The sequence below is a fragment of the Catharus ustulatus genome, chromosome 7, assembly GCF_009819885.2.
Source record: "Catharus ustulatus isolate bCatUst1 chromosome 7, bCatUst1.pri.v2, whole genome shotgun sequence".
In the NCBI taxonomy this organism is placed as follows: Eukaryota; Metazoa; Chordata; class Aves; order Passeriformes; family Turdidae; genus Catharus; species Catharus ustulatus.
Window position 1 is genome coordinate 23,016,921 of NC_046227.1, and position 26,465 is coordinate 23,043,385.

Sequence of the window (26,465 nt, forward strand, 5' to 3'; positions counted from 1 at the left end):
CGGCGGCGGGAGGGGCGGGGAGCGGCCGCGCCCCGCGCCGGAACAGGAAGGGCGCAAGGGCGGGCGGTGGCGGTCGGGCTGGGAGCGGCTTTGACGGCTCCGCTCCCGACACTGCGCCGGGCCTCGGCCTCGGAGCGGACCGGCACCGCGTCCTCAGAGCCGGCCCCGTATCCCGAGCGGGATCTGTCAGCCCCCGCCCTGCGAGCGGGCAAGATGGAGCTGGACGAGCTGCTGCTGGACGAGGAGGGCACCTTCTCCCTCAGTGGGTTCCAGGAGTTCACGGTGAGTATCCGCGGCCTAACCTGCTCTTACCAGGCCCTCGGGGTGATCCCTCCTACCCCCCGCTCCCGGGGGTCCCATGTGGCCGCACACCCGGCCCGGTGTAGCCCTGAGCTGGGTTGGAAAGCACGGCCTGAGGAGTGCTCTGGGCCTTCCTCACGTTCCTCTGTCTGCCTTCAGTTCCTGCCCCGGCACCAGCAGCTGAGCGAGAGAGTGCGGAAGCGACTCTATTATGGCTGGGACAAAGACTGCGGCCTGGATAATCTCTCCAGCCCCGTGGCAGGTGGGTTGCTGATTGTCCCCAGATGGGAATGCTGAGTCAAGGGGGTTGGAAGTAGCCCAAGGGGCCGAGACCAATAGGTCACCTGCTTCCTCCTCAGTGCCAAATCCCACCCCTGCCCAGCCTTTCCCACTCAGTGCAACACAGCAGGGCAGGATGCCAGAGCCTCATGGCTTCTGTTCTGTGTTTTGTTGTCCCATCTGGCCCCTTGCTGCATTTTTGACATCTCACCGGTGTGTAAAGTCCTTTAGATTGCTTGTGAAATCCTTGGCAGAGAAGGTTGTGAACTTGATCCTGATGAGAGCTGTCTTAGGTAATTGCTTGTGCTCTGCAAAACACTCAGGATTTTGTTCAACTTCTAGTTGTGTGCACCAAGGTGACAAGTTCTTGCTATGTTTGTCTGGATTACATTTTTTTCCCCTGTTGATTCAGCAGTGTTTTGGGGAGCAGTAGGACATGGCTGGATTAAGGCTGAGGGGTGGAAAAGGGCCCTCAGTGTGTGGTTGTCTCAGCATTTTCATTAGCTGCTTGTAAGGGAAACACTCTGAAGTTACCAGGAGGCTGTGTGTGATGTGCCTTGGTGAGGAGGAGGATGCTGAGTGTGTGGTGCAGGGCAGACTCAGAGCAGGCAGCTGCCTGGGCGCTGCTGGGAGTCACGAGTTCCAACACAAGCAGTGTGAGGGAGGCTGGAGGCTGACATTACACTGGGCTGCAAGGTGGGACTGTCCCATGGATGAAAGTTCAAAGGGTACAGTCATGCAAGAAAACTCTTGGGGGCTATTAACTCTAAGGATTGCCTTGCACTCAGGAAATGCCATGGCTCCAGCAGCTGGGGGCAAGAATAGCACATGGAGAATATGTCCATGGGCTGATCTGCTTTTACACACGTCCTTCACCAGTTGCTTTCAAAAAATGGGGCCTAGGACTATGGCATCTGTCTTGGTACAACTGTGTCATTGCTACATGGCAAGTTTATGGCACTGTTCTCAAACAAGGTAGAAGCTCGTTGGGAGAGTGGAATAGCAGGAAAAGGTCTTTTGTATTGGGGGTTGGTTGCAGAAGGCAGTATGGGGCTGGCTGAGGAGAGAAGTTGAAATGTGAACTTGTTCCTTTGGAAACAGAACTGTAATCACACTCAGTGTGCAGTGCTGTGAGATAGGGAAACTGATCAACTGCTCTCCATTCCCTCTAGGGCAGGACACTGTTGTGAGTTGGATTTGTGGGCTGAGGAGTTTGGTTTCATATCAGGACAGAGCCTGTAGGGATCACTTGTGGATTTGGTACTGCCTCTGCAGTGGCACAGTGGTGACTAGGAAGGGCAGAGAGAGCAGCAGCAGAGGGAGAGGCTGGGAGTAGCCAATGGGTGGCTGGAACTGTGTCTGCCTGGCTGTACATTGTAGTAGTGGTGTGGCCTGAATGGTGTAGGGAAGTTCCTTAGAGCAGTGTTTTTCTGAGCTTGGCCGATCTTTGGGTAAATCACTGGTGTTAGTGCAACCATCCTCTTAGGTGCTGGAGAGGTGTAGAAGGGAGGGGTGCGGTGATGTTTCCCTGAGTAGCTGGAAATGCAAAGCTGCTGGGACAAACTCTGCTCTGCTCTCAACTCTGTCAGCCGAGGGCTCAGAAACAAAATGGAGTTGAAGTTTCCTGTCTAAAGCACTTCTTGCCTATCATCAGACTGTAGTGCTGCCAGTGTATGTATGTCAGTGTCTGGCCTTTTCAGTGCTGGAAAGCTGAGGCACGTCCTTGAGTGCAGGGAAAGCAGGCTGAGCTGCAGTTACACTGTATTGCTGCTTTGATACCTGTTAGTGCCTACTGACTGCTGCTCACTGGGGTACCTTGTACTTCATCTCAGGCTGTGGTGTAGGGGAAGCTGCATCAGTGCTGGTGAGATCTGGAGGGGCAAGATGCTGCTGGGTGGAGGGGAGCAAAGGACCATAAAGATGTGATGTGACATCAGGTCCAAGAAGCATGAAGGCCTCCAGAAGGGCTGTCTGAGACCCTGCAGGGTGAGGGCAGGGTGTTTTTCTGCAGCTGACTGCTGGTGGTTCCCCATGACACAGACTGCTGATCTGGCACTGCTGCAAGGCCTTGGTCACTCACATCCTCTTCCTGCTGTGATCTGCCTGCTCTGCATGTTTGTTTGTTCCTCACTTGTCCCTGACCTCTGATAAGGCCTCATAGTTTAAATTAAACAGCAAGACCTGATGGGCTTGTAGGGAGAAGGGGAAGGGTGGGCATGGGGTGGGCCACATGGGACTAACTCTTATGGTGCTTTTCTGTCCTAGATATTGCTGTGGAGCTGCTGCAGAAAGTGGCTCCCAGTCCTATCCGCAGACTCCAGAAGAAATATGTGTCTCACGTATCTCGGTAAGAAGCAAAACCTGTCCCTTCATGTCCTGTGTTAGAACTTGGAGCTCTGGTCTTACCTGTGACTCACTGCTGTCCTCTGGGCCAGCCACTGGCTTTGTGCCTAGGCCTGATTAGTGTCAAAGAGAAGCTGGAGGCACGGACAGCAGGCACAGTGACTTCCTGACGCAGTCAGCTTTGCATTTATCCTGCTCTCTGGGGTGCATATGTGCTGTTGTTACTGGGAGACTGTACTGTCTGGATCTGCAGCTCCCTGGGTAACCAGGTTTGAACCTGGAGGCTCCTCTTGGCAGCTGAGTGCTTGCAGCATGCCTTGCTGCAGACAAGGCTGCTCAGTTTGGAGCTGACTGTGCCTGGGAACAGAAACCAGGACTTTCTGCTCTCCACCCTGCATGCCGTGTACTTTCTGTTGCTGCAGCTCAAGGCTGTGACCCATCTAGTGATTTGCTGCACCATCCTATTGAATGCATGGGGAGGGAGCAACCAAGTTGTGCCCTGGTGCCTGGGATGTTTGTAGCATTGGTTCTTGTCCTGTCCTACAGGGAAGCTTGCATCTCGCCCTGCTCCATGATGTTGGCACTGGTTTACATTGAAAGACTCCGGCACCGGAACCCTGAATACCTCCAGCAGATCTCGTCTTCAGACCTCTTCCTGATCTCCATGGTGAGTGATGGGCAGAGGTGTAACTGGACTGGAGGGAAGCCTTTAGGAGTGCAGTGGAGGCTGAGATCTTGTCCTTTGTGCTACTTTTAGATGGTTGCAAGTAAGTACCTGTATGATGAGGGTGAGGAGGAGGAGGTGTTCAACGATGAGTGGGGAGCAGCAGGGAAGGTGGATGTCCAGACCATGAACACACTGGAGATGAACTTCCTGAGTGCCATTGTAAGTGAAACTGCCACTGTTGCCAACTGTTTCACAGAGCAGGGGAAAAGTGACATTGAGGGGAGTCTGGATTCCTGTTTTTCCCCGACATGCTTCCATGAAGGGATAGAGAAGATGTGTCTGGGTGCTGGGTGACCTGCCCTGACTACACTGACTTTTAATGCTGTCTCGGCAGGACTGGAGTCTCTACACAGATCCTCGGGAGCTGTTTGAAGTGCTGAGCTGGCTGGAAGGACGGTAGGTGTCTATGGTGGGGGTGATCCCTTTATCTGTGTTGCAGCCTGGCTCTGCCCTTGCTTGGAGATAGCCCTGCTGCAGTAAAATAAGAGGTTGGGACACTTGTGAGCCTTAGCTAGGCTCTGCAGCTCCCTTCTAGAGCTTAAGCCCCCTCAGAGCTTAAGCAGGGTCTTCTCCAAGCCTGCCTAGGCTGAAGCTGCTTTGATGGGGAAGGTCCATATCACGTCCACCATTCCTTTTTAAAAATTTTTTTTCCTTGTAGTGTGGCTGAGAAACAGGGCATGTGGCGTGGCTGGTTCACCTACACAGATCTGTGTGTCCTCATGGAGCAGTCCATGTGGCAGCATGTGCTGGGCCAGTTCTACCAGCAAGTGGTGAAGGTAAGGGCGTAGGAGAGCAGTTAATTGCAAGACCATGGGACCCAGGGGGCTGTGGATTTGGAGCAGGACTCTCTTTTCCACTGAGAGCAGCACCTTGGTTTATTTCCTGTTGAAAAGGGAAGCTGTCAGAAGGTGCTAATGTGCAGCTGCACTGCCTCAGGCACTGCAGCCTGGTGCTGGGTAGTGTGCCCTGTGCTGGACAGCAGGCCCAGAAGTCATGGCACAAGGACATGGTGGTGGCATGGAGGCAACTGGGTACTGGCTAGGGTTTTGAACAAGAACTATTGGCTTTTAGCTAGGGTATTTTGGTTTGTGATATTTAGGTCCAGCTTTGGGCAGGCTGTGTGCTGCCCCTCATTAGCAGTGTAGCTGCCTGCCCTCAACATCCAGCCCTGGAGCTGGTGATGCTTTTTCCTGTCATGGCTGCTGGGTTGATCATGGCCATTCTACATTGTGGCTAGTGGTGCTGCTTGGGGGAATCTGGGCTAACTTTTGGCTTCTCCTCAGCTGGCCTGCCTCCTGGGTGTGGTGTACCTGACGGGCTTCGCGGCCATCTTCGCCTCCATCACTGTAGTGCACCGGTCCGTGTGCATGAGGAGTGTCAGCACCGCAGCCCCCCGGCCTACCCTGTTCCCTGAGGAGGGGAGGTGCCAGCTGGATGCCCAGCCAGCCCCAACCCCTGGCCAACCCCAGCCCGAGCTGCCCAATGTCTCCTCAGCCAGCTGCACGCGTTGCCTTGGGGAGAATGAGCTGACCAAAGAACCACGTCGTGGAGGTGTCACAGCGACTGCACTCTACCTGTGGGGCAGCATGATGACGGCGCTGTCCTACTCCAAGGCACCTGATCTACCCCAACACAGGAGCCTCCCACAAGGTCCTTTCCGGAAAGTGCCCACGGCATGTGAGAGATCCAACCGTACCACCCCCACCGCAGCCCCCAGCCAGCCTGGCCCCTTCGGACTCACCGTGCTGCCGGCTCCTCCGGTGCTCCGCTGCCGTGCTTGCTCAGCCACTGTGGGCCCTGCATGGGATGCAGCCCCCAACCATGAGGACTGGCTGGACCCCCTGGGGCTGAAGCAGTGCTTCTTGCATACTGCTATGGATCTCAGTAGAATCAAGAGCTTCATTTTTCCCAGCTAGGAGTATAGGACAGCAGCCCCTTTCCCCTTCCCTTCTAGTGTGGCACAACTCACTTCCTTGCACTTCTGGGACCCCTGATCCCTGGAACTGCATGGGGCTGAAGGTCCCTGTATCACTTTCAAACCAGCAATTGTGTCCCTCCACCTATGGCAGGGATGTTGTTCACTTAGGGGCTGCTGGGACAGGTTGGGGTAGAACTGGCTTGCTGGGGTGGGAACTTAATAGTTGGAGGGTAAATATGGGTTGCCTTTGGGCTGGGGTTCTTGTGCAGAGGGGGTATTGTACCTCTTCCTGTAGTGAGTGGTGTTGGACAGAGGTGGCATATGGGATGTTGGAGCCTGGGACTGTGTGTGCAGGGTGGAGGGGCTAAGGCAGTGACCCCAGTGAGAAGATGGGGTGCCTGGGGTAGGGGAGAGGAAGTTGAAGGAGGTGGGAGTGAGCTGGCTAGTGATAGCAGTATTTACATTTGGGGGCTCTTAGGCCACTTCTTGAAACTTGCAAGAGTGACACCAAGCAGGTACCCTGATGTGACTGTGCCCCTCTGGGCTTGGTGGGGATGGGGTTGGTTAGGGCTGAACTTCCTTATCCTGCTTGTGTTGGGTGTTTTGAATCTGGGGTGTTCTGTGACCCCATCCCAAACCCCAGCTGTCTGTGTCTGTGAGAAAACAGTGCCTGACTGCTCCTCAGAGTGGGAAGAAGGCACCTTGTCTTGCTGACCTGGCCAGCTCATCATGCCCCTTCTTTTTACTGTGGATTTTACACCTGTTTTTCACTCTTTTGTAGATGCAAATCTCTTCCAATAAAAGTAGTTCTTGCTGTGTGCCTGCCTTGTCCTGCTGAGCTGCTCCATACTGGCAGCATGACTGCCCCAGAGTGGAACCACGTCCTGGCAGCTGTGCCTGCTCCTGGGGAGCCCCTGTGCAAGACAGATCCTAGGTCCTGCCAGTGAGCCCAGGAGACCTACAAGGCCTGTCCTGCAGTCTCTCTCATGACAGGAGGGATATTGGGTCTGGTGCAGCAGGGACAACAGGAGAGAGGAGGCTCCCCATCCTTGGGAATGCGGGGAATGTGTGTTCTCCACTGCTCTTTGCTCCAGATTCTTACCTGTTAATGAGTGAGCCTTGAACAGCAAGGGCTTGACCAGGTCACTCATGCAGCCACCTCTGCCCCTTGACAAAAACATGAGCATCCCTTGCCTGTGTGCCCTTGGGATCCTTTCCAGCCAACCAGGCAGCTCTTGTCCCTGGCATCCTTGTCCAGTGTCAGGATTCAGTACTCTCCTAGGAGAATGGGGGATGTTATAGACCCCATTAGAGACCAGGCTGGACCGGGAGGGCAGCAGATGCTATTCTGGGGCGAAACGAGCATGAGCAGGGCATACTAAAGCTGGAGGATGCTGCTGGTGGGAATATCTAAGCACATGGAGGAAGAAGCGCCAAGGCTGTGGCCTACCCAGTCTTTGCCCACAGAGGCAGAGATGGGACCCAGGCTGTGGGTAGCTGGCCCTGTAATAGTGTCTGATAGCCTGCTTGTGGCTGCCTGTCACCTGGCCCTTTTGGTGACAAACCAGAGTGACACTCGCATTCCTGGCCACAAGGGCAGGTTACTCACCAACTCAAGTTAATGGCTAACTCTGGGGCAGCTCCTGCAGAAGGTGGAAGTTCAGCCATGTGAGGATTTGTGAGGAGATCTTGAGGGTGGAAGCCTGCCTACCTTCTGCAGCGAAAACTGGGAGCAGTGTGGGGAAGACAGCAGCATGAATGGGGGCCATGGCAGAGCACCTGGAGCTGGGAGCCCCATGCTCACATCCTGCTCCTCCCAGAAGCTGTGCACTTGGATGGTGAGCTGCTGCTTAGCTCTTCAGGTAAGGGGGAACCACGGTGAGCAGCCAGAGAGATGGGTTGATGAGGAGAGGGCTCTCAGATCGCAGGGCAGGGGCTGTATCCTTCTAGGCAAAGGGTGTGTAGGGCTTTGGTCAGTGTGGGCTGGGAGGGGAGTGGGCAGTAGTGAGTGCTGCCCAGGCGCTGTCAGTGGATATCCACCCTTCAGGGGGACTGGGCATGGGGAACTGCAGCTCTCAGTGCTGCAAGGAGTTGTGACCGCTTCATCTTTTCCCTGCTCAGCACCTGGCTGTGCAGACCTCCTTGCTCTGCATCTTCCACCTCCTCCTGCTGCCCACACTGCCCCAGGAGCCACCTCATGCCCAGACCACCAGCAAGCTGCTGGCACGAAGCCTCTTTGCCTGCGGCATCTCCACAGTGCTGCAGACCACCCTGGGGAGCCGGTGAGCAAGGGGGACGAAGGGGGAGCAGCTGTCACCAGGAGGAGGGTAATGCCACGGCAGGGCATGTCTGTCTCTTCCTGGCACGTGGGAAGATGAGTTTTGCTGGGAGTGGGAGGGGGCACAAGGAGAACCTCTGTAGGCTGCATCTCTGCACAGTTGTCACAGATGTCTTCCCCCTCTCACACACACCTCTAGAAAAACTGGTGTGCTTTCCCTCTAGCTCCTCACTGCCTTGCTCCAGCATCATACACAGCTCCTTCAGACCATCCGATGCCTGTGCTTCCCACAAAGGCTGGCTGTGGGATTTAGCAAAGCCTCTGACCTCTCCATCCATTCCATGTGCTGTCACTTGGGATGTACTAGGGCACATGTAGAATATGGGGTAACCTCCTGCCACTTTGGGGTTCTTATCTGCTTCCCTTCCCACCCCTGTTCCTCTGGCAGCCTGGCCTTTTGGAGCAGCCCTGTTCCCTTCCCTGTCCTTCCTCTCTAATGTGCCATTGTCGTCCCCTTCCTCAGGTTGCCGCTGGTTCAAATCCCATCCTTTGAGTACTTGGTCCCTGCCATGGTGCTGAGCTCCCACCTGTCCCCTCGTGCCAGCACAGACAGGAACGGTAAGCACAGCCCTGGAGCCTGGGTCATGCTGGTGCTGGGACAATGATGAGGTGCCTGGTAGGTGGAGTAGGCATGAGGGGTAGCAAGGGATCCTCCCTGCTGGCCCTCTGGTGATGGTGCACAGCACCCTACTCGCTCCTGAGTGCACTTGCAATGTACATGGTCACTTTCCCAGGGACAGGGATGCTGACACACTTCCCCTTCTGCAGCCAGCAGCCTCATTACTGCATCCTCTCGGACACAGCTCCAGGAGCATAGGATCCATGTGTATCACACCCTTACAAAATTCCCTTCCAGGTACAGCCATGGCCAGTACATGCCTTGTACCTCAGTGCAGAGACACAGAGAGCTGGGCTGACTCATTGCAAGAGGTGGGTGCTCTTGTGCTGGAATGGGGGTCCCTATCCCACTCCATCAGCTTTCCACTTGTCACCCATATCCCTGTACCCCCAGCCTCTTTTCCTGGGATTTGCCATGAAGAGAGGTATGAAGGCAATGGGGATCATGATGCATGTCCAAGTATGTGTTTCTCTGTGCTTGGGGTGAGCAGAGTATATGAAACAAGCACTTGTTCCCAGCTGCTGGGCAGTGGAAATGTGGCTAAGGGAAGGTGTTGGACTGCTCTTCATGTATCCTGCCCCACAGGCCCATCCTTTCCTCTTTCAGGTCTCTGGAGCAGTGCTGATCTCTGGGCTGATTCAGTTCATGCTGGGACTGTCTGGCATGTGTGGGTGGGCAGCATGGCACTGCGGGCCCATGGTCCTGGCCCCCAGTCTCTCCATCATCGGGCTGTCTGCATACAAGGAAGCTGCTTTCTTCTGCTCCACTAACTGGGGTGTAGCACTGCTGTATGTGAGCCCAGGGGTTGTTCTGGTGGGCGGCTCCTGGGGCTTTCTTTCCCCAGTGGGACAAGAATGGGGCACTCCTGCAGTGCACAGTGCACATTTGGGGCCCCATCACCGACTGTGATGCTATGTGGTGACCTGTGCTCACTCTCCTAGGCTCATGCTCCTTGCTGTCACCTGCTCCCAACACCTGCGGTCCTGCCGTCTGCCCTTCTGTGCCTGGCCCCATGCTTGGGAGGGCTCCACAGAGTATTCAGTTCCCACCCTGCGCACATTCTCGGTACTGTGTTTGTCTGCTCTCTTCACTGTCACCAGCCTTCTTTCTCCAAGCCTGGCTCCTCCATGTGGGTTTAGATGACACCTGGAGCACAGGCAGGGAAGAACAGCTCTGGTGCAGCTCCCAGAACATGGATGTTTCTGGGGAAGTGCTGGGGACCTAGGGTGTTGGAGCAGATCAGCTTGGGATGCTTTCTGCAGGGGTAAGGGGAGATGTGGCGTGACTCTTGGGAGATGTGACAGGACAAGGATGGAGTGTTGGCCAGGGCAGGCAGGGGAGGAGAATCCCCTGCCGAGGGTTCCCTTTTGCCTTGCAGGTACTGCTCCCATTTGCTGGTGTCTGCACTGTCTGCGCCATCCTCAGCTGCTTCCACATTCCCTGGGAATTACTGGATGTGACCATGGCACAGCTTTCCTGGGCCAACAGCACCTTCAATGCCCCTTGGATCAGCATTCCCTATGCAGGTGGGGGGCAGCAGGGCTGAGTGCAGCCATCCACATTTGGACAGGACTTCTATCACCTGTCCCTTTTCCCTCTGCTGCAGGAGAGTGGAGGTGGCCACTGCTCACCCCCCGGGCGCTGGCGGTGGGCATCGCCATGGCCATCGGCTGCAGCATGAACTCTGTGGGCTGCTATGTGCTGTGTGGGAGGCTGCTGCGAGTCCCCCGGGTACCCCCTCATGCCTGTAACCGGGGGCTTTGCATGGAAGGGCTGGGCAGCCTCCTGGCAGGACTGCTGGGCACCCCAGGGGGCACGGCCTCCAGCATTGCAAACACCTGTGCCACTGGCCTCACGCAGGTATGCCAAAGTAGGAGGAAATGTGTTGGCAAGGGATGGGGAGGCAGTCGAGCAGGTGTGCAGGACTTGTAATTGTCAGGCTGTCACTGAGCCAGCACAGGGAAAGGCAGGTGTGTGTAGCAGAAGGGGGCGGGAAACAGAGCAGGGGCTGATGCTACCCATCCTCACTTTCCCACTCTTTTTGCCAGGCTGGCTCTCGCCTCTCAGTGCAAGTAAGTGCCCTGGTGTGCATGGTGTTGGGCATGTCTCCGAGGCTGGCAGGGCTCCTCACCCACATCCCACTGGCAGTTCACGGTGGGTACCCTGCCCTGCCCCTTGCTGCAGTACCTGCAGCCTGCCTGGCACTGCCTGACTCCTGCCCCTCGCAGGAGGGGTGCTTTGTGTAACCTACGCCGTGGCTGTGGGCACGGGGATCTCCTACTTCCAGTACACAGACATTGACTCAGGGAGGAACATCTTCATTGTTGGCTTTACCATGTTCATGGCACTGTTGTTACCGCGGTGGTTCAGCACAGCTCCGGCTCCCCTGGCCACAGGTATGAGGGACATTCCCCAGGTAAGGCAATGCCTTGAGTCCCATGGCATGGTGACCACACATCTCCAGTGTTCTGGGAGGCTGGGTCAGCTCATGGTAGCAGGCAGCTACCTCTTCAATCCCTGATTCTGCAATGGCTATTCATGCCCCTTTCCCCTGGCTGGACTGGGACCTCCTGGTTGATTCTGGCACTGTCCCTGCAGGCTGGGTGCCACTGGACCTCCTCTTCCTCTCCCTGCTTATGGTCCCTGTCTTCTTAACCGGATTCTTGTCATTTTTTCTGGAGAACACGGTCTCAGGTGAGGGACTGCTCTAGGTGCTCTTCATATTATGCCCTGCTCCGAGGACTGGATCTGTCCATGGAGCAAACCACCAGCTCTGCCTCCAAGCAGTCCTACCGAGGGTGCTGGGGCTGGTTTGGGCTAGGAGAATGCACCTAGGAGGAAGGGGCTTCCATTTCATTGCCTACCTCCCTCCTTGCAGGAACGCTGGAGGAACGAGGGCTGCTTTCTGAGCAGCCATGGAAAGCCAGAGCTAGTGACTCTCACCTCCATGGAGAGAGAGGAGAAGCCAGCCAAGCATATCAACTCCCCACTGGGCTAAGGAGGCTGCTTCCATCTTCCTGCAAAGCCTTTCCGTGCTACTTCCTCTGCCCAAGGAGTGAGGAAGAGGAGGAGAGCAGCTGTGGCACCGAGGAGGGGACTGCTGCCCCAGGGGAAGGGACACACCTGCTCCCCAAACCCAGCTCTGGGGAGCTGCAGCCAGCAATAAGGCCAAGCCAGACAGACATGCCTGCATGGCACACTGTGGCCTGACCCTATCATCTGAGGGCACCTCATGCAAAAACAAGGCTGTGCCCTCAAGGCAGCTTGTGAGCCACTTTGCTCCTCATTTCTGAAGCCCTAGAGGACTGGAGGAACCTGAGCTTCCCCCCTTCTAACACAAACCCGATTTCCCTGCTTGAGAGCGAGATATAAAAACCTTCAACCACCTTTGCCTTTTCCAGAGGTTTTCTTTCCAGATGTGATTTACCTAGGGGATTCCCTGTTGCCCTGAAGACTGTGACTGTAGGACAGGGACACCTGCAGCTGCCACCGCACTATCACTCTAATGCTAGGGGAGATTTCAGTGCTTTGGCCAGCCCCAAAGGCCTGTCACTCTGCCTGAGCTCACCTGCTGGCACTGTGCTCAGGAACAACTGGCTCTCCACCTACTCCCTGCTGTGTCCCAGTTGTGCCTATGGCCCCTCGCTGCCCATGGCACCAGGTATACACCAATGCTCTGGCACTCCAGGATGCTGCAGGCTGGAGGTACAACTCAGCTCAGTTTCCCAAACAGTGGACACCCTTACATCTACAGTCAAACAGTCCCAGTAGCACTCACCATATAAACACCCCCTAGGCATTGCTCTTGTGACTACACTAGCCAATAGTGGATTTCCACGGAGAAGAACATCTGGTCCCAAGGTGAAACACCCAAAGATGGATGCAGGGCGGGAGGGATGAGGTGGTGCTGTGTGTGCAGGTTCCTAGGTGTGGGCTCTCTTTCCCCAGCTCTCTGTGACCCCCACAGCTGTACACAGTAGTGTAATGCACAGCTCATCCTCATCCAACCAGCACCCTCACCTGACCCTACATTTCAGCTGTGCTCAAAGTCCAACTGGGTCCTGTACCCCAAACCTGATCATGCAACCTAGTTTGTCCTGCACTGCAAAGTCCTTGCCTACTCCCGTGTTTCCTGACACGTTGCCAGGATGCAAACCCTGTGCAATGACTACACTTGCCTGGCACTGCCCTGAGAGGTGGCTGCAGCCTGCATGATGGGCAGAGGTGTGAGTGGAGGCATGTGTGCAAAAAGTGTAAATGGGAGACTCAGGGGCAGCGCATCTGGAGCAGTTTGTGGGCCCAGCCTGGATGGCCTCAATGCATGGTGTACTGGTGGGGAGAACACAGAGAATGGGCGACGAGGTTTGGAAATCAGTGCCTGGGTTAAGGGTGGGCCTCAGTGTGGAGGAAGCGGGGAGGGGGGTGGTGTGCCAAGCTGGCACAATACTGCTCTGTGCCGCCTTTAGAGCCCAGCGCCCAGGCATGGGGACACAGGCGCCTGCAGCCCTGCTATGCAGGGCTCACCGTGCGCAGCAGCCGAGTCCCTGCACACGCCGGGAGAGCAGCGGAGCGAGCGCTGCCCTGGCTGGGCCTGCTCCGGCACCCTGGGGCTGAGGAGTAAACCTCGGGCCAAGGAGCAGCTGGAGCTCCCCGCTGCCTCTCCGGCTGTACCGGGCCCCGTACCAGCTGGGCACTTGTGCCGGGACGTTTCGCAACAGGCGCAAGCGCAGAATAAAGTCCTACGGCATTTCGGTTCCACCAGCCTCTTGGCCGTGGCACCCCTTGCGACAACCGCGGGCGCTCTAGAGGGACGCGCCAGCTCGGCTCGCTGTCCTCATGAGCACGCAAAGCACCGCCCGCGTCCCCGGGGCTCTGTGGAAGGGACGGCAGCTCCCGGAGCGCAAGGAGCCGCCCATCGCGGCCTGCCCCGGCCCGCGGAAGAGAGCAGCATGCCGGGAGCCGTAGTCTCCGCTCGCCTCCGGCCCGGCGCCGCTCGCCGCTCGCAAGCCCGTGTCTCTGCATCTTCCGGCCGCCTGCTCCTCCTGCCCTCGGGTAATGCTGCGGCTCCGCACAGCGCCAGGCCGCGGGCACCCCGCGGTCGCTGGGGCCCCGAGTGTTCTGGGGGGCGTGGAGCCCGTCCTAGGAGGAGCGGGAAGCAGCGGTGTGCTGCCGGCGCTCCGCCGGGGTCACAGCCGGCAGGGACGGCGCGGGCTCGCCTGGAGGCGGGGATGGGATGCCCCAGCAGAAGGAGGGTGCAGCACCCTGCTACCCGCCCGCTGCCGGCGGGGCAGCCTAAATGCTGATTTGGGCGTAGAGGTCTTGCCATGTTAACCACCGGGTACCCCGGGGAGGCAGCAGCTCCACTGCCGTGCGCCTGCTGGTGCAGCTGGGGCGCTTATTGTGAGCTGCGGCAGGACCTGCCCTGCAGAAACTCACAAAACACATGCCCAGCTCTTCTGCTTGCATGTGTGACTAGAGCTGGCTAGGTATCCTCACTTCCGTGCTGTCAGGTGGGACTGACGGTCCCTGTGAGGCCACCCCAGGGACCGGGTCTTCCTGGGTGGGGGTTGAGGCAGAGACCTGGTTGCTCTCTTGCAGATGGAGGGCTCCGAGGAGCTGGAGAGCAGCCTCCTGACCCAGCCCTGGTCTTCGGTTTGCTTCGGGGAGTCCACTTTTCTTGCCAAAGTGCTCTTCAGGGATACTGGCTATATCCTGCTGATCTCTGACCTCAGGGGTGTCTGGTACGAGAGTGCAGATGCTGAGGCTGTGGGACAAAGGTCCAAGGTGAGTGTCTGAAAAGCCAGGCTAGGAGCTCCTTTTCTCCTCCCAGCAGCTGACCTACCAGCATAAATTGACTGATGTCACAATGGTTTTTGGGTCTGATTGGGCTTGGGTGCAAATGCCCAACCTGGGAAGTCCCTGTGTGGTTCTGCCCAAGCCCTGTCACCCCACTTGGCCAAATACCCTTCTCCTGGGAGAGAGGGCCACACTATTTAGCATGCCTAATGTGGGTCTGCATACAGGGCCTGGCACGGTCTCTTCACTTGTGGGCTGGATGGGCAGCTGCTTTCCCCAGGGTCAATGTACTAAAGAGGAGCTTGAAACAAGGCTGCTTTCTACTCATGACAGAGAGATTCTGTTCACATTCATAGCTATTACAGTCTCTCATGGGGCATCCTGTCAGCATGGCCCCCAAAAATGCATGGAGCTGTACCTCATCTCCTCAGCCCATGTGCCCAGGCCCTCACGTGCCATTGGAGTGGCATGTCCCTGTGTCATATAATGCTGAGTGGCTGGTGGCAGAGGCAGATGGCTACAGCCATCCCCCACCTCTGGCAGGTTGTCCTGCTGTTGGCTCTCAGCCAGGCTGTGGTGCTTGTGGTGACATGCAGAACAGATGTGCTAATGCAGACCGTTGCACCCTGCCCAACCTGGACTGGCAGAATAGGGGAGTCTTCCCAGCATGGGTGGCTTGGGAGAATCAGTGAGGAATGTCATGTCAGAGAGCTGGAAGCCAAGGCCCAGGGATGGCTTTTTGCTGTGGAACATGCAGTACTTTGGCTCTCTTGGTGCTGGGATTTCTGCTGGTTTTTCCCCAGAGCTGTGCTGTGGCCCCTAACTTTGCCTTTTCCCAGGAGCTGAACAAGCGGCTGACGGTTCACGTGTCCTCCTTCCTGAACCACTTGTGCAACCTGATGTGCCCCTTGCTGGCAGGGCAGCCAGGTACCACCACTGCCTTCTCCTGCCACCGCTCTCCCGGTGGCCTCAGGCTGCATGTGAAAAGTGAGCTGTCAGGACTGCCCTTCTACTGGGACTTCCACTGCTGCCCTGCTCCCTTGGAGATGGTGAGCGAAGCTGCTGAGAGTTCAGGGAGGGGAGTGGCCAAATTAAGGATTATCTCCTTATGCTTAGAGGCTTTTGAGCAACCTACAGTAGACTACAGAATCAGGTTGCCTGACTCTGCCTTCTGCCTCTCCTAAGGCTTACTGTCCCCATTTCTTCCCATTGACGCTTTGGTTTGTGTCATGCAGTGACACAGGGATGGCCCAGCACATGCTGCTACTGGGGCATGAATGAAATGTCCTCGTGAGAGCCCATCTGGAGTTCTGCATCCAAATATGGGATACTCGGCACAAGAAAAACCTTGATGTGTTAGAGGGGGTCCAGAGGAGAGCCACAAAGATGATAAGAAGGGTAGAGCTTGTCTCCTGTAAAAGCAGGTTTTGAGAGATGGGATTGTTTGGCATGGAGAAGACTCAGAAGAGACCTCATTGCAGCCTTCTGGTACTTGAAGAGGGCTTATTAAAAAGAGGGAGAGCAGCTTTTACATGGGCAAATAGTGATAGGACAAGGGGAAATGCTTTTTAACTAAAAGAGAAGACCTTTAGATTAACTGCTAGAAAAAATTCTTCATTGTGAGGTTGATGAGGCACGAGGGTGATGAGGCACTGGAACAGGTTGCCCAGAGAAGTTGTGAGTGCTCCATTCCTGAAAGCACAAAAGATGGGACTTTGAGCAACCTGATCTAGTGAGTTACATTGAAAGTCCCTTCCAAACCTTTCTGTAATTCTGTATCCAGTGTGGAGTGATGCCATGGCAGCGTCCTGTAGAGCAGAGTGATGCTGTTCTGTTTAGGAGCAAGCCACGAAGCAGGGCACAGGGCAGCGGGTACCCCCAAATGGTCTGTCATGACAGGCGGAATTATAGCGGAGTCTCTCAGTTTTTAAGGTTTTGCTCTTTCACGGGGTTGCCGGCATGTTGCGTTTCCAGAGGCAGGCGCTGTGCCGGACCCCTGCGGGTGGGGCAGCGCTGCGGCCGGGGCTCCCCCCGGGGCTCTGCGGCCCTGCGCGCACAAGAGGGCGCCCGGAGCCCGCGAACCGCCCGGCGGAGCCCGGCCCCGGGCCGGCCCCGCGGCAGCAGCGCCGCAGCCCCGAGCGCCGCTCCCGCCGGGCCCCGCTGCGCTGCGCGTCTCCTCTGCCCGGAACCGCTTGGGCATGGCGGGGGAGAGCCGGGCTCCCCACCGCTGTGCCGGCTGTTCGCTGTCACGGTTAAACTGGGGAGCAAGTAATCGGGGTCCTGGCTTGGCTCACCCCAGGAACTTGATGTCCCTGCTCGGGCAAGACGCACAGAGGCTGAGCTGAGGTGGTGCAAAGCCCCTGTTTATCTTGGACACACACTGGATGTCTGCAATACGCCATGGAGGTGGGAAACAGCTGGGGTCCTGAGTGTGACTGGTGTGGATGCTGCAATAGGGACCAACTCTGCCCCAGCCAGGAGCTTGAGGAAGGCATAGAGCCGATGTGACTTGCCCATCCCACCTCTGCTGCAGGTGGTGGGCTCCAAGTGCTCTTGTGGGTGATGGCCATCACCTCTGGGCTCATATCTGGGGGTGAGCAAAGCACAGAGCCCAGTGTGGGAGTGCTGTAGGAGTGGGAATGCTTCAGGAACAATGCTGGGTTTGCTGTCCTCTCATCCGTGGGCTCAGCCTGGCCACAGAAACAAGGGGCATGATAGGTTGGGGGATCTCAAATATCCTTCCAGAGAATGAAGGAGGTGATAGTAGAGAGGCTGCTTTGTGTGCCTGCTGGGTCAGGGTGGTCTGCTTTGACCACTCTGTGGATAGCTGTGTGCCTCCCTAGACCTGGACCTTTCCTAGAGCATCCCTCCTCCATTGTAGGTGTTCCGTCACCTCGTGCGGCCTCTGATTCAGATGAACCTGGCACTGCAGCACCAGGTGCAAGAGCTGATTTCCCTGCTGCTCCAGAAGGATGCTGAGATTGAAGATTACAGGGAGAGTGGGGCCACTCTCAGCAGAGGTGAGGAGGGATGTCTCGGGCAGGGAGCGAGTTTCCTCCTTAGCACTGGGCTGGCATGCTTTGCTCCCTCTGGCTATTACCCAGCCAGGCTTGTGTTTCATGTTTAGCTGAGCCAGCAGCACAACAGTAGCCAGAAGGCTGGGAGCAGCCTCTGGGGAGAGCTGGGGGAGGAGCAGCCTTTGACCGATAGCTGTAGAAGTTGGGGAGTCGCCAAGGGACTCTCCACTGCTCTGAGAGCACCTGGCTGGTCCCCAGGAGCCAGCAGGGATGCCAGCAAGGGCTGGCCCTGTATGGTGTCAGGCTCCCTTCCCAAGTGCTCACGGAGTGCTTAGAGAGCAACCAGGGGCTCCCAGCTCTCCCAAACGTGGGAAGTGCAGCTGTGCTCATGGCCCCCCTCCAGCACCCAGCCCACTTTGCCATCGGGGTGATGGGCAGACAGTAGCCGTCTTGGGCAGGACATGGGTCAGGACCTGCTGGGGGAGCCACCTTGGGAGATGGTTTGTTCCCCACCTATGGAGGTTGGCTGGGTGCTGCTTTTCGGGTCATCCCTTGCTACTGCCACGCTTTGTCCTGCTGCCACAGGTGATACTGCACTTCTGCAGGAACTTTACACCCTGAGCATGCAGGGACTAGTAGAGGTTAGCCCAGGCTTGTGTGTCACGTCCAGGAAAATATTCTGGTCCAGACCCTGTCCCATGACCAGTGCCCCTTCACAGCATCTGCCCTATGGGTGCACTAGAGCTGCACTGGCCAGCTGCACATCCCTCTATCCTGCTGTGTGCAGTCTCTGCAGGACTTGGAGCAGCCTGAACAATGTGTCTCGGGTCCAGGGACTGATGCTGGTGAGCAGCTGGCCTCTCTTGTCCCTTACTTGGTGCAGGGCAGAAAGCTGGGAGGAAGCATTGCACCCTAGTGGCTGAGCAAATTCAGCCAACTGCTTCTCCAGACCACAACCTAGCAACAATGTGGAAAAAACAGAGTTTTGGACAAGGCATGGAGCAGAATATAACAGGGGTTTGTCCCTGTCCTGCAAGAGGAGGACACAGGCTGTCTCACCCCTTCAGATGAGCAGCTGGGCAAACAGTGTCCTGTCCCACAGACTCATACAGCTTGTTCCAGCTGTAAGGTCTGGGAATGGTGTTGAGCATGTCCTGCTGCTGTTCCCTGCTCCTCAGTGCAGAAGTGCTGGGACAAGTGTGGATGGACTATTGACTCTGCCTGGCTGCTGTGTACATTAGCAGGCTTCCAACTTCTTCTGGTCCTTGCACCTTCTGCAAACCAGGTGATGTGTCCCTAGCCCAAGAGGCTGCTGGTGTGCCCTGCTGATTCTGGGAAGAGTGTGCTGGAGCTTTTCCCCTGCAGCATCCTCACCCCTTGGTCAGGGAAAGGGGAAGCTGGGGAGGTCTGGCCAAACCTGCCAAAGCTGATTCCTCTCTACCTTGCAGACCGCCTGCGGACAGAGCCCTTCCGGGAGGAGGTGTTTCAGCAGAACTTCATGGCTGAGGTAAGGAGGGGTGCAAGTCCTCTCTCCTTTGCCAGAGGGGTGGCTGAGAGCTGTCATCAGCAGTGTGAGGTGTGCCAGGCTGGATGGGACCACTGATGGGGATAACTAGACTTGGCTAAAGAGGGCTTATGCCCTCTAGCTCTCCCATGGCCCTTTTTGTGTCTTTGCATCTCATCTCTAGGCTAGCAGAACTGGGAATATACCTGACGTGGGCGGATGGGAACTACCTGGTTGCTGGGAGCTGCCAGAGGTGCAAGCCAGGCAGGCTGCTTCACAGGAGTGTGCCGCCACTGGGGTGTATTCACCCACCTCCCACACTTGCTCTGGACCTAAACTTTGCTGCTGATGGCAGGCAGGGATCAGGTGAATGAGGAGAAACCCATCTCCTTTTAGTTCACCTGCTGCTGTTAGAGGTGACTTTGCAGTGACACATTGCGGGAACAAGAGCTTTTCAGCATGTTATCCACACTCTGCTTTTCACTGTCCCCTTGGTGCACACAGCTCTAAAATCACACATGTGCTTTGAAGAAACTGGGACTGGAAGGAGAGAGTCTTTGATTCTTTTGCCTTACTGGAAATCATCACAGAAGCACTAAAACGATTCAAGCTGATGTGTCAAGGTCAGAAATGCTTGATGCCCATTGACGCAAAAAGACTCAGGATGCTTCTGAGTGTTCCTGTACTCACTGTGAAGGCACAGGAGTGGGAGGCAATGGTACTTGCTGGGGACCAGGGAGTCAGTCAGGGTGCCAGTGCTATCACATGGGCTTTGGGAGGATGTTGCTTGATGAGATGAACTGATGTTCTTGTGCAGCCAACAATAGATGATCTGCGGAGTTTCTAAACATTAAAAATGATCCCTCTTTTGCATGTGAGGCACTGCATCCACTGCAGGCAACTTTTGTTTCCCCTGGATTATGAAGGATAGAGATGAATTCACTGCTGGACTGCAACTTGAAGGTTGCCTAGTGATCATGACCAGATTACATTCACCCTGGGCACAGAAAGGACATTCCTAAGCGGTAATTTATATCCTTCATGCCTTGAAAGACCTAATTTCCCAAAGCAGGGGGAAAATTATGAGTGAAATCAGCTCAGAGGAAACATTTAGATAGAAAAATGTGAATGAAAATTGTGAGCTCTTTCAGAAGAGTTTCAGAAGCCACAAAAAGCCACAATTCCACAATCAAGAAAAAGGGCAGTGCTGGCCCAGAGCCCGTTCTGGTTCAGCGACAAAGTGAAGGCAGCAATTAGAAATAAAAGAGCAGTTTATAACAAATGGGAGAGCGGGAGTAGATAGCAATCAATATAAATTAGAAATTATGAAGTGTAGAAAATGGGTAACAGAAGCTAAAGACATCAGGGAAAAATCATGGCAACGAATAGAAGGAAAGGCTTTTATTTAGTGTAGTAGGAGAAAACCCCAAACTCCCAGCAATAGGATAAGTTTATTAGTAGACAGAGGTGGAAAAATGATTTATACTGGACCAGACATGGCAGAAGCATTCAGTAAATGTTTCAGTGCTGTCGCTGGGAGGATGCAGGAAGATGTGCCAGGATAGGGGGATGATGAAGTGTCTTTGTAGAAGAGTCGTCTGAACATCTGCTAAAAATGAACATCAGGCTTGAAATTCAGAGTCCTCCAAGAGCTGGTAGGGTGTGGGGCATGGGGGAAGGTTCAGAGTGGGCAGGAGGGGAGTGAGGCAGCCCTGCACAGAGCCTGGCAAAAGCAGCTGCTGTGGAGCACATCTGTCAGAGGCTGAAAAGATGGGATGGCAGTTGGTGCTGTGTGTCCCAAGAACAGCCCAGGAGCAGTGTCTTGGAGCCAGAAAGGGAATGGAAGGCTCTGGGAGATGCTGCCCCTCTGCATTCTCTGGTAGCCAGGTCTGAGCACTAGCTGCAGGGGAGAGGCTGGTGGAAGGATGCAGTTGTGCGTTTGATCAGCTAGGAGGGTGTGTGTCCTCTGTGCATTCATCCCATTCTTTATAAACGCACTGATGATGCCATCCTGCAGCAATGAGATGTGAGATGTGAACAGCTTCTGCCTTTGGTTTGAATGTGGTACCTTGTCGTTCCTCCTGATGCCTCCTAGGTCTCATGTTAGTGAGAAACACCAAACATGGCTTTTCAGCTCTTCACCATCCAAACTGGCTCTTCACCCCGTCTCTCCTCTCATCCTGCAGCAGAAAGGTGGTCTGGATGACCTCATTGTCTCTGTGCAGTTGTTTCAGAGCCTCCAGGCAATTTAATACTCTGTTTGTCAGCTCCTGAAAGGAGAAGCACAAGGAGCTGGGGTGCCTCAGGATGTGCTGCGCAGAGCTGGGAATACTGCAAGCAGCTCCCACGTCTAGGTTTTCAAAAAGATGCTAGACAGTCAGCACAGAGTCACAGGAATGAATTGAGGACTGGGGAGAGAGCCTGGCATTGAGGGACTTGGAAGGGAAGAGCTCTGTCTAGCTTATCAGGGACAAAATTGAGAAGTGCCTTGATTACAATGTGTGTAGGTCTTTACAAGGAGAAAATGCTGGTTAGTGGAGGGCTCTCTTTTAATCTTGCAGAGAGCAGTGGCTCACAAGCCAGGCACTGGGAGGCAGAGCCAGGGAATTTCAAGTTACAATGGAGGTGCTTGGGTTTGCTCCTGCCAGTGATTGGGGCATGGTTGATGGCAGTGGTTGATCCTCTATCTCTTAATGTCTCCAAAAGTGGGCTAGGAGCCTGCCTGGAAGAAAAGCAAGTTTATGAGTTTGGTTTTGGGATGTGTATGGTTGAACATCAGTGGACAGGAGGTAAAAAAGAGAGATCTATTGGCCCTTCCAGTATCTCCATCTGTGAAATGGGGCTAGAGGTTATGGATGTTTGGTTGTGGTAAGCACCTCTTGGCTGGAAAGATATTGTGGTGATGTGGTACAGGGCTGGATGTGGGCAAGTGCTCCACAGCTTTGTTCACTTCCCAGATATTTGCTGTATCCTGCATGGAGAGGAAAGGACCTGTCAGTCCCCCAGGGCAGAGCTGCAGAGCCTCTCAGCTTAGACATGCCCTTTATCTGGACTTGTGTTCACTTTACTGTCCCGGGCATTTTACCTAACCATGGGGAGTTTTCCAGCAAAGCCCTGGTAATATTTATACGTTTAGGAAATGATGCTTTCACACACACACAGTTTTTGGCAAGGGTTCACTGCTGAGCAGCTGCCTGGGCTTGAGAAGAGCTGGAAGGAGAGCAGTGGCTGTGCACAAGCCGAGGCAAAGCTGGTGGCTTTTATTGGCAAGCCCAGGGGTTCACGCTACGAAGGGAAGAAGCAGGCAGCTGGAGAGGGCTCAGTGCTTTGGGGCTTCCCCAGCGCCATTCCCAGCAGTCCAGGACCAGCAGGTTGGGGATAATTTGTCCTCACGTGTATCTCTGGGTTACAGAAATGACCCCACAAGGCAGGGTGGGTTTTGAGAGCCTGCCCCAGCTTGGCTATGGTCAGCGTTTCATGACACAGCTCATGCCAGAGCCTATGGTCCGACTTGGAGTGAGAAGGGTGAGCAGGTTCCTGCAGCGCCGTGCCCCTACTCCAAGGAGGGCAGGGACAGGTACATCGAGGACAAGCTCACGGATACCATCAGTGCAAATATAGCCCCCGCGCCCCAGGATGCTCTGCCCTGTGTATTTTTATCTGCTGTGGCTGGCGCGGGGGCGGCTGCTCCGCACCTCCGCAAGCGGAGCGCGGGACCTCGGCAAACAGGACGCGGCGGGTTCACGGCTCGACCCCGCGGCCCGGCGAGGAGGAGGAGGATGTACCATCAAAACAAGCAACGCTGGAGAGGAAGATAAACAAACAGGCAGTTTCCAGTGCGGCCCCAGCCGAGGGCGAGTGGGAGCCCCGGGGCCAGGGCTGGCGGTGGTGCCGGCAGTGGTGCTGGCTGACGTCAGGGCGCCCGGGGGTCAGCATCCCTCTTATTGTTTCCCACCGGGGCTGGGACCAGGGCCAGGCACCCGTCCCCCTCCCGTGTGGGGACACAGGCCAGCGGGGCAGGTGGAGGATGGCCAGGGCACGCTCTGGAGCTACAGGCCATTGCCACCACCGGTCCAGCCCGGTACCTGGCTGCTCACTGCCTGCCTCTAGCACCCTGCCTCTGCTTTTTAACAGGAGCTAAAAATAAGCCCTGGATAGCGGAGTGGCCACAGTCTGGCCGAGGACGAAGACGGTGGTGGCCTGCGTATTTTGCAGGGTGGGGACGGCATCCCTCAAACCCACGCCAGCTTAGTGCAGCGGAGAGGAAGCAGCGCTTTGGCTCCTTCCAACGAGGGATGTTTTTAATTAGCACAAGGTAGCTGCGGCTTTGCAGCTGCGACTGGGCCAGAGCGGGGCCGGTGACGTGCGTGCGACATGGGCTGCTTGCACGCAGGGCACGTGGCTCAGGGACAACATGCTGTGGGTGCTCAGTTGGGCTGGGGCCCCTTGGCATTGGGCTAGGGAAGGAGCTGGTGGCCACAGTGCTGTTGCTAACAGGGTTGAGTGGTGCAAAATTTGCACAGCCCTGAGCAGGTTGGCTCAGGGCAGAGGTGGCAGCATGGGGCTGGCTTGTGGGGCAGCTTGGATGAGCAGAGCAAGCTCTTGTGTGCTGCCAAGCATTTGTGCTGTGAGCCCCACGGGTGATGGGGTCTTATTCCGGAGTGGGGCTACCTGGTGGTCCTTGCTTCATTCTTGAGCAAGCTTTGGTCACATCATCTCTTCATTGCCCTGGGGTCTGATCCCACACTGGAAATGCAGTGGGCCATGGCTATGCTGAGCAGAGTAGGATGCACGCTGCCCAGCACACACATGTACTCAAGGGCTGCACACCGCTGCAAGCAGGAATGGAGTGAGGGCTGTTTCTACACACTGTGGGCACGTGTAGCAGAGCAGGAGCGTGAGAACAAGACTAAGAGTGTGCATGCTGGCACTGATGGGAACAAGGGGCAGAGTGCCACATCTGCTGGCTGAAGAGGACAGGGGCTAGCATGTAGTGCCCACAGTGGTGCACTTGGGGAGATGCACTGGTGGTCATCACAGTGTGGGTGCTGACCACTGCCTGGGCACCAGCCCCCTGCAGTGTTTGCCATAGAGGCCCATGGTGGTCGGTGCTGTGGTATTATTTATTTATTTGCTGAGGCCCCATCAGGTGAGGGGCACCCAGCCAGGATGCACTTTTGGGACTGCCACTGGTAGCCACAGGCCGCTTGCACAAGCAGTGAGTCAGTGGAGCTACATGCTGCTAAAACCAGACTTGGCATAGGCACCCCAGAGCAGCAGTCTGCCCAAAAGTGCCCAGACCACGGGCAAGCAGTGAGTCCCTGGCTGCCTGACCAGGGCTAGGCTGGCAGTGATTGCTCTAGCTGTTTCCTCTGCCAAGGATGTGGATGCTGTCCCAGGAGCCCTGAGGGGATGCTCCTTCTGGGGATGTGAGGGTTTCACAGCCCAACCCCCTGTAACTGTGGCTGTGCCACTGTAGAGAGTGGGTGGCACCTGGACCAGGTACAGGCAGCTGTCTGCTGGGTCCCAGCCCACTTCATCCCAGCATCACCCAGCGGTTTACTTGGGGATGGAGGGATGGACGATCACAGCCACCCTCCCTGGGCTGGTGCACAGCCCTTGTCTGGCATATGTGGTCTGGCACATGCAGGGAGCCCTCCTTTGCAGTTGGAGTGTTCCTCATCCTCTCCATGCCATGCCATGCCATGCCATGCCATGCCATGCCATGCCATGCCATGCCATGCCATGCCATGCCATGCCATGTGCTGCAAGCAGGAAGAAGGGTGTCACAGACCTTCTGTCAGAAGGGTCCAAACCCTGATCCTGCAGGAGAGGCCCCAGCCTGTGCATGGGCACTGGCTGTGCAGTTCTGCTTAGGAACTGCTCAGCTTGGGGGATGATTGATCTCGTGTCAGCAGGCGGTGGTTTGAGCCAGTGCCAGGCCTCAGCTCAAATGGGAGCATTGAAGGGGGAGAGCCCCTTCCCCCTCCTGAAAGCAGAGCAGCAATCCCCCTGCCACCACCCCCGGCTCTGCTCCCACATCTTGGCCATTATCAGCCCTGTGGCTGCAGGCAGTGCCCAGCCCTGGGGAGCACACGAGGGGCAGCAGGGACCACAGAGGTGTCTGGGGTCCCAGCCCCACCAGGTTGGGCTCTGTGACTGTGTTTGGGCTAGAGGAGGGCAAAGGGGGCATGCAGGGGTGGTTGGCAGGGGAGAAAGTGTGGAGTATGATCTGCCCTTCACCACTGTGCCTTGCAGCCACCTGTCTCAGGTGCTGAGGATGTGGCAGCAACTCCTGGAAGCAAAGGACCTTTTGGGGAGGAAAACAGGGTAGGCTTTGATAAGGTACTAAAGGCACTGCTCTGTGTCAGCAAGGGATGTGGCAGCATCTCTGTCCCCAGCTGATGGGATTTGGACTGGGGGGTTGCCATCCCCGCTCTCTCCAAGGGCAGAAGAGCAGTGCTGCCTGCACCCCTGATGCTTCTCTCCACAGCTTCCAGCACCCCTTCTGTGCTTGAAATGGGCTGTCAGATTTTTCACCATGTCCCTGTGTGTCCTGAGCCCTTCACTAGCTTCCTCCATACCCACAGCTGCATCCCTTCTCCAGTGGCATCCACTGGCAGCTTTTATGGGTGTTTCTGAAAGTTGATCCCTCCCTATCCCATGGGCCAAAGCCTCTGTAGCCTCTTCCAGTTGTGCCAGCCCATGCAGAGGTGATTCTGAACAGCTGAGACATCTGGGCAGACCTGGGAATGGGTTGCTCTGCACCCCAGGGGATACAGCCATTGAATTCCTGAGTCTGCCTGCTCCCACTCTGCTCGGACCTTTGCACTCTATGTATCTGCGTGAGGAAACAGGGCCATTCATGTATTTCTCTCTCTATTTATACCTCTCCCTTTCCGTATTTAGTGTGTGCACAGGCAGAGGAGGCAGCAAAAGCCAGGGCCACTGATGTTCTTGGCTCCAGCACCGGCTGGAATTTCGTCCTGGAATGTATCCTGAACCACTCTGAAAACACGAATAAATCTCTGTGTGTTGTGTGCATGTGTGTACACAAATACATAGACAACGTATAGTCATGGAGCCCTATAGAGCATTTGTGAGCTTTGCTATTTAAAGGAAGGAGTAGTTAGAGGGTTCTCAGTGAGGCAAACACCTCTGGATCAAAGGGATTCAGGGTGCTCTGCTAGTGACCAGGCGTCTTCGAAGATAGCTGGCACTCACTTTGTCCTCTCCAGGGACCTGAAGCTACCTGTTGGTGACATGGCCAAAGTAGCACACCCTTCAAGCCCCAAGCAGTGCTCTGATCGCATGGTGCCTACATTTGATTGAGATCTCTGCTTCCTGGCCACCAGCTTCTCAGTGAGTGCCCCAGAGAAGCAGCTCCTGTGCTGCTAACACAGGCTGCAGAGCCTGATGTGGAGCTGGATGATGTAAGATAAGGACATCAACCCCTCTGTGGCATGGGGTGGCCCAGGGCTTCTGGAGCATCAGGGGTTGTCTCCTGAATATCAACTAGTGCTCACAGCTCTTGAGGAGAGAGCATGTGGGAAAGGAGGAAATTAATGCTGGGTAACAGGTCCCAAGAAGGTGCTGAGCTGGGCATCTCCTTGGGATGCTGCAG

The 26,465-nt window shown here is 55.9% G+C and overlaps 3 protein-coding genes across 5 annotated transcripts in view; all 3 read left to right on the forward strand.

The window, feature by feature from the left end:
* Positions 1-51: 51 nt before the first annotated feature.
* On the forward strand, positions 52-6,387 carry CNPPD1 (cyclin Pas1/PHO80 domain containing 1). Its single transcript, XM_033064720.2, has 8 exons — positions 52-282; positions 460-562; positions 2,845-2,926; positions 3,469-3,589; positions 3,680-3,808; positions 3,984-4,045; positions 4,308-4,425; positions 4,933-6,387. The coding sequence occupies exons 1-8, from the start codon at positions 214-216 to the stop codon at positions 5,563-5,565; spliced, it is 1,317 nt and encodes a 438-aa protein (XP_032920611.1). The 5' UTR covers positions 52-213; the 3' UTR covers positions 5,566-6,387.
* A 750-nt stretch (positions 6,388-7,137) lies between these two features.
* SLC23A3 (solute carrier family 23 member 3) lies at positions 7,138-11,863 on the forward strand. Its single transcript, XM_042779458.1, has 13 exons — positions 7,138-7,429; positions 7,689-7,849; positions 8,369-8,463; positions 8,762-8,835; positions 9,131-9,312; positions 9,466-9,589; positions 9,903-10,050; positions 10,131-10,384; positions 10,573-10,678; positions 10,753-10,920; positions 11,123-11,218; positions 11,403-11,456; positions 11,487-11,863. The coding sequence occupies exons 1-13, from the start codon at positions 7,322-7,324 to the stop codon at positions 11,732-11,734; spliced, it is 1,818 nt and encodes a 605-aa protein (XP_042635392.1). The 5' UTR covers positions 7,138-7,321; the 3' UTR covers positions 11,735-11,863.
* A 1,381-nt stretch (positions 11,864-13,244) lies between these two features.
* The window catches only part of LOC116998626 (indian hedgehog protein), a 58,888-nt gene continuing 45,667 nt past the window's right edge, over positions 13,245-26,465 (forward strand). The window contains exons 1-5 of one of the 3 annotated variants that reach the window (XM_042779437.1): positions 13,247-13,576; positions 14,123-14,308; positions 15,160-15,369; positions 17,202-17,340; positions 18,786-18,844. In XM_042779437.1, coding sequence (XP_042635371.1) covers positions 14,123-14,308; positions 15,160-15,369; positions 17,202-17,340; positions 18,786-18,844 — 594 coding nt within the window. In that variant the 5' untranslated portion in view covers positions 13,247-13,576. Of the gene's footprint in view, positions 13,577-13,722; positions 14,011-14,122; positions 14,309-15,159; positions 15,370-17,201; positions 17,341-18,785; positions 18,845-26,465 lie in introns of those variants that run through there. The other 2 variants (XM_042779438.1, XM_042779439.1) reach the window with 2 other exon arrangements.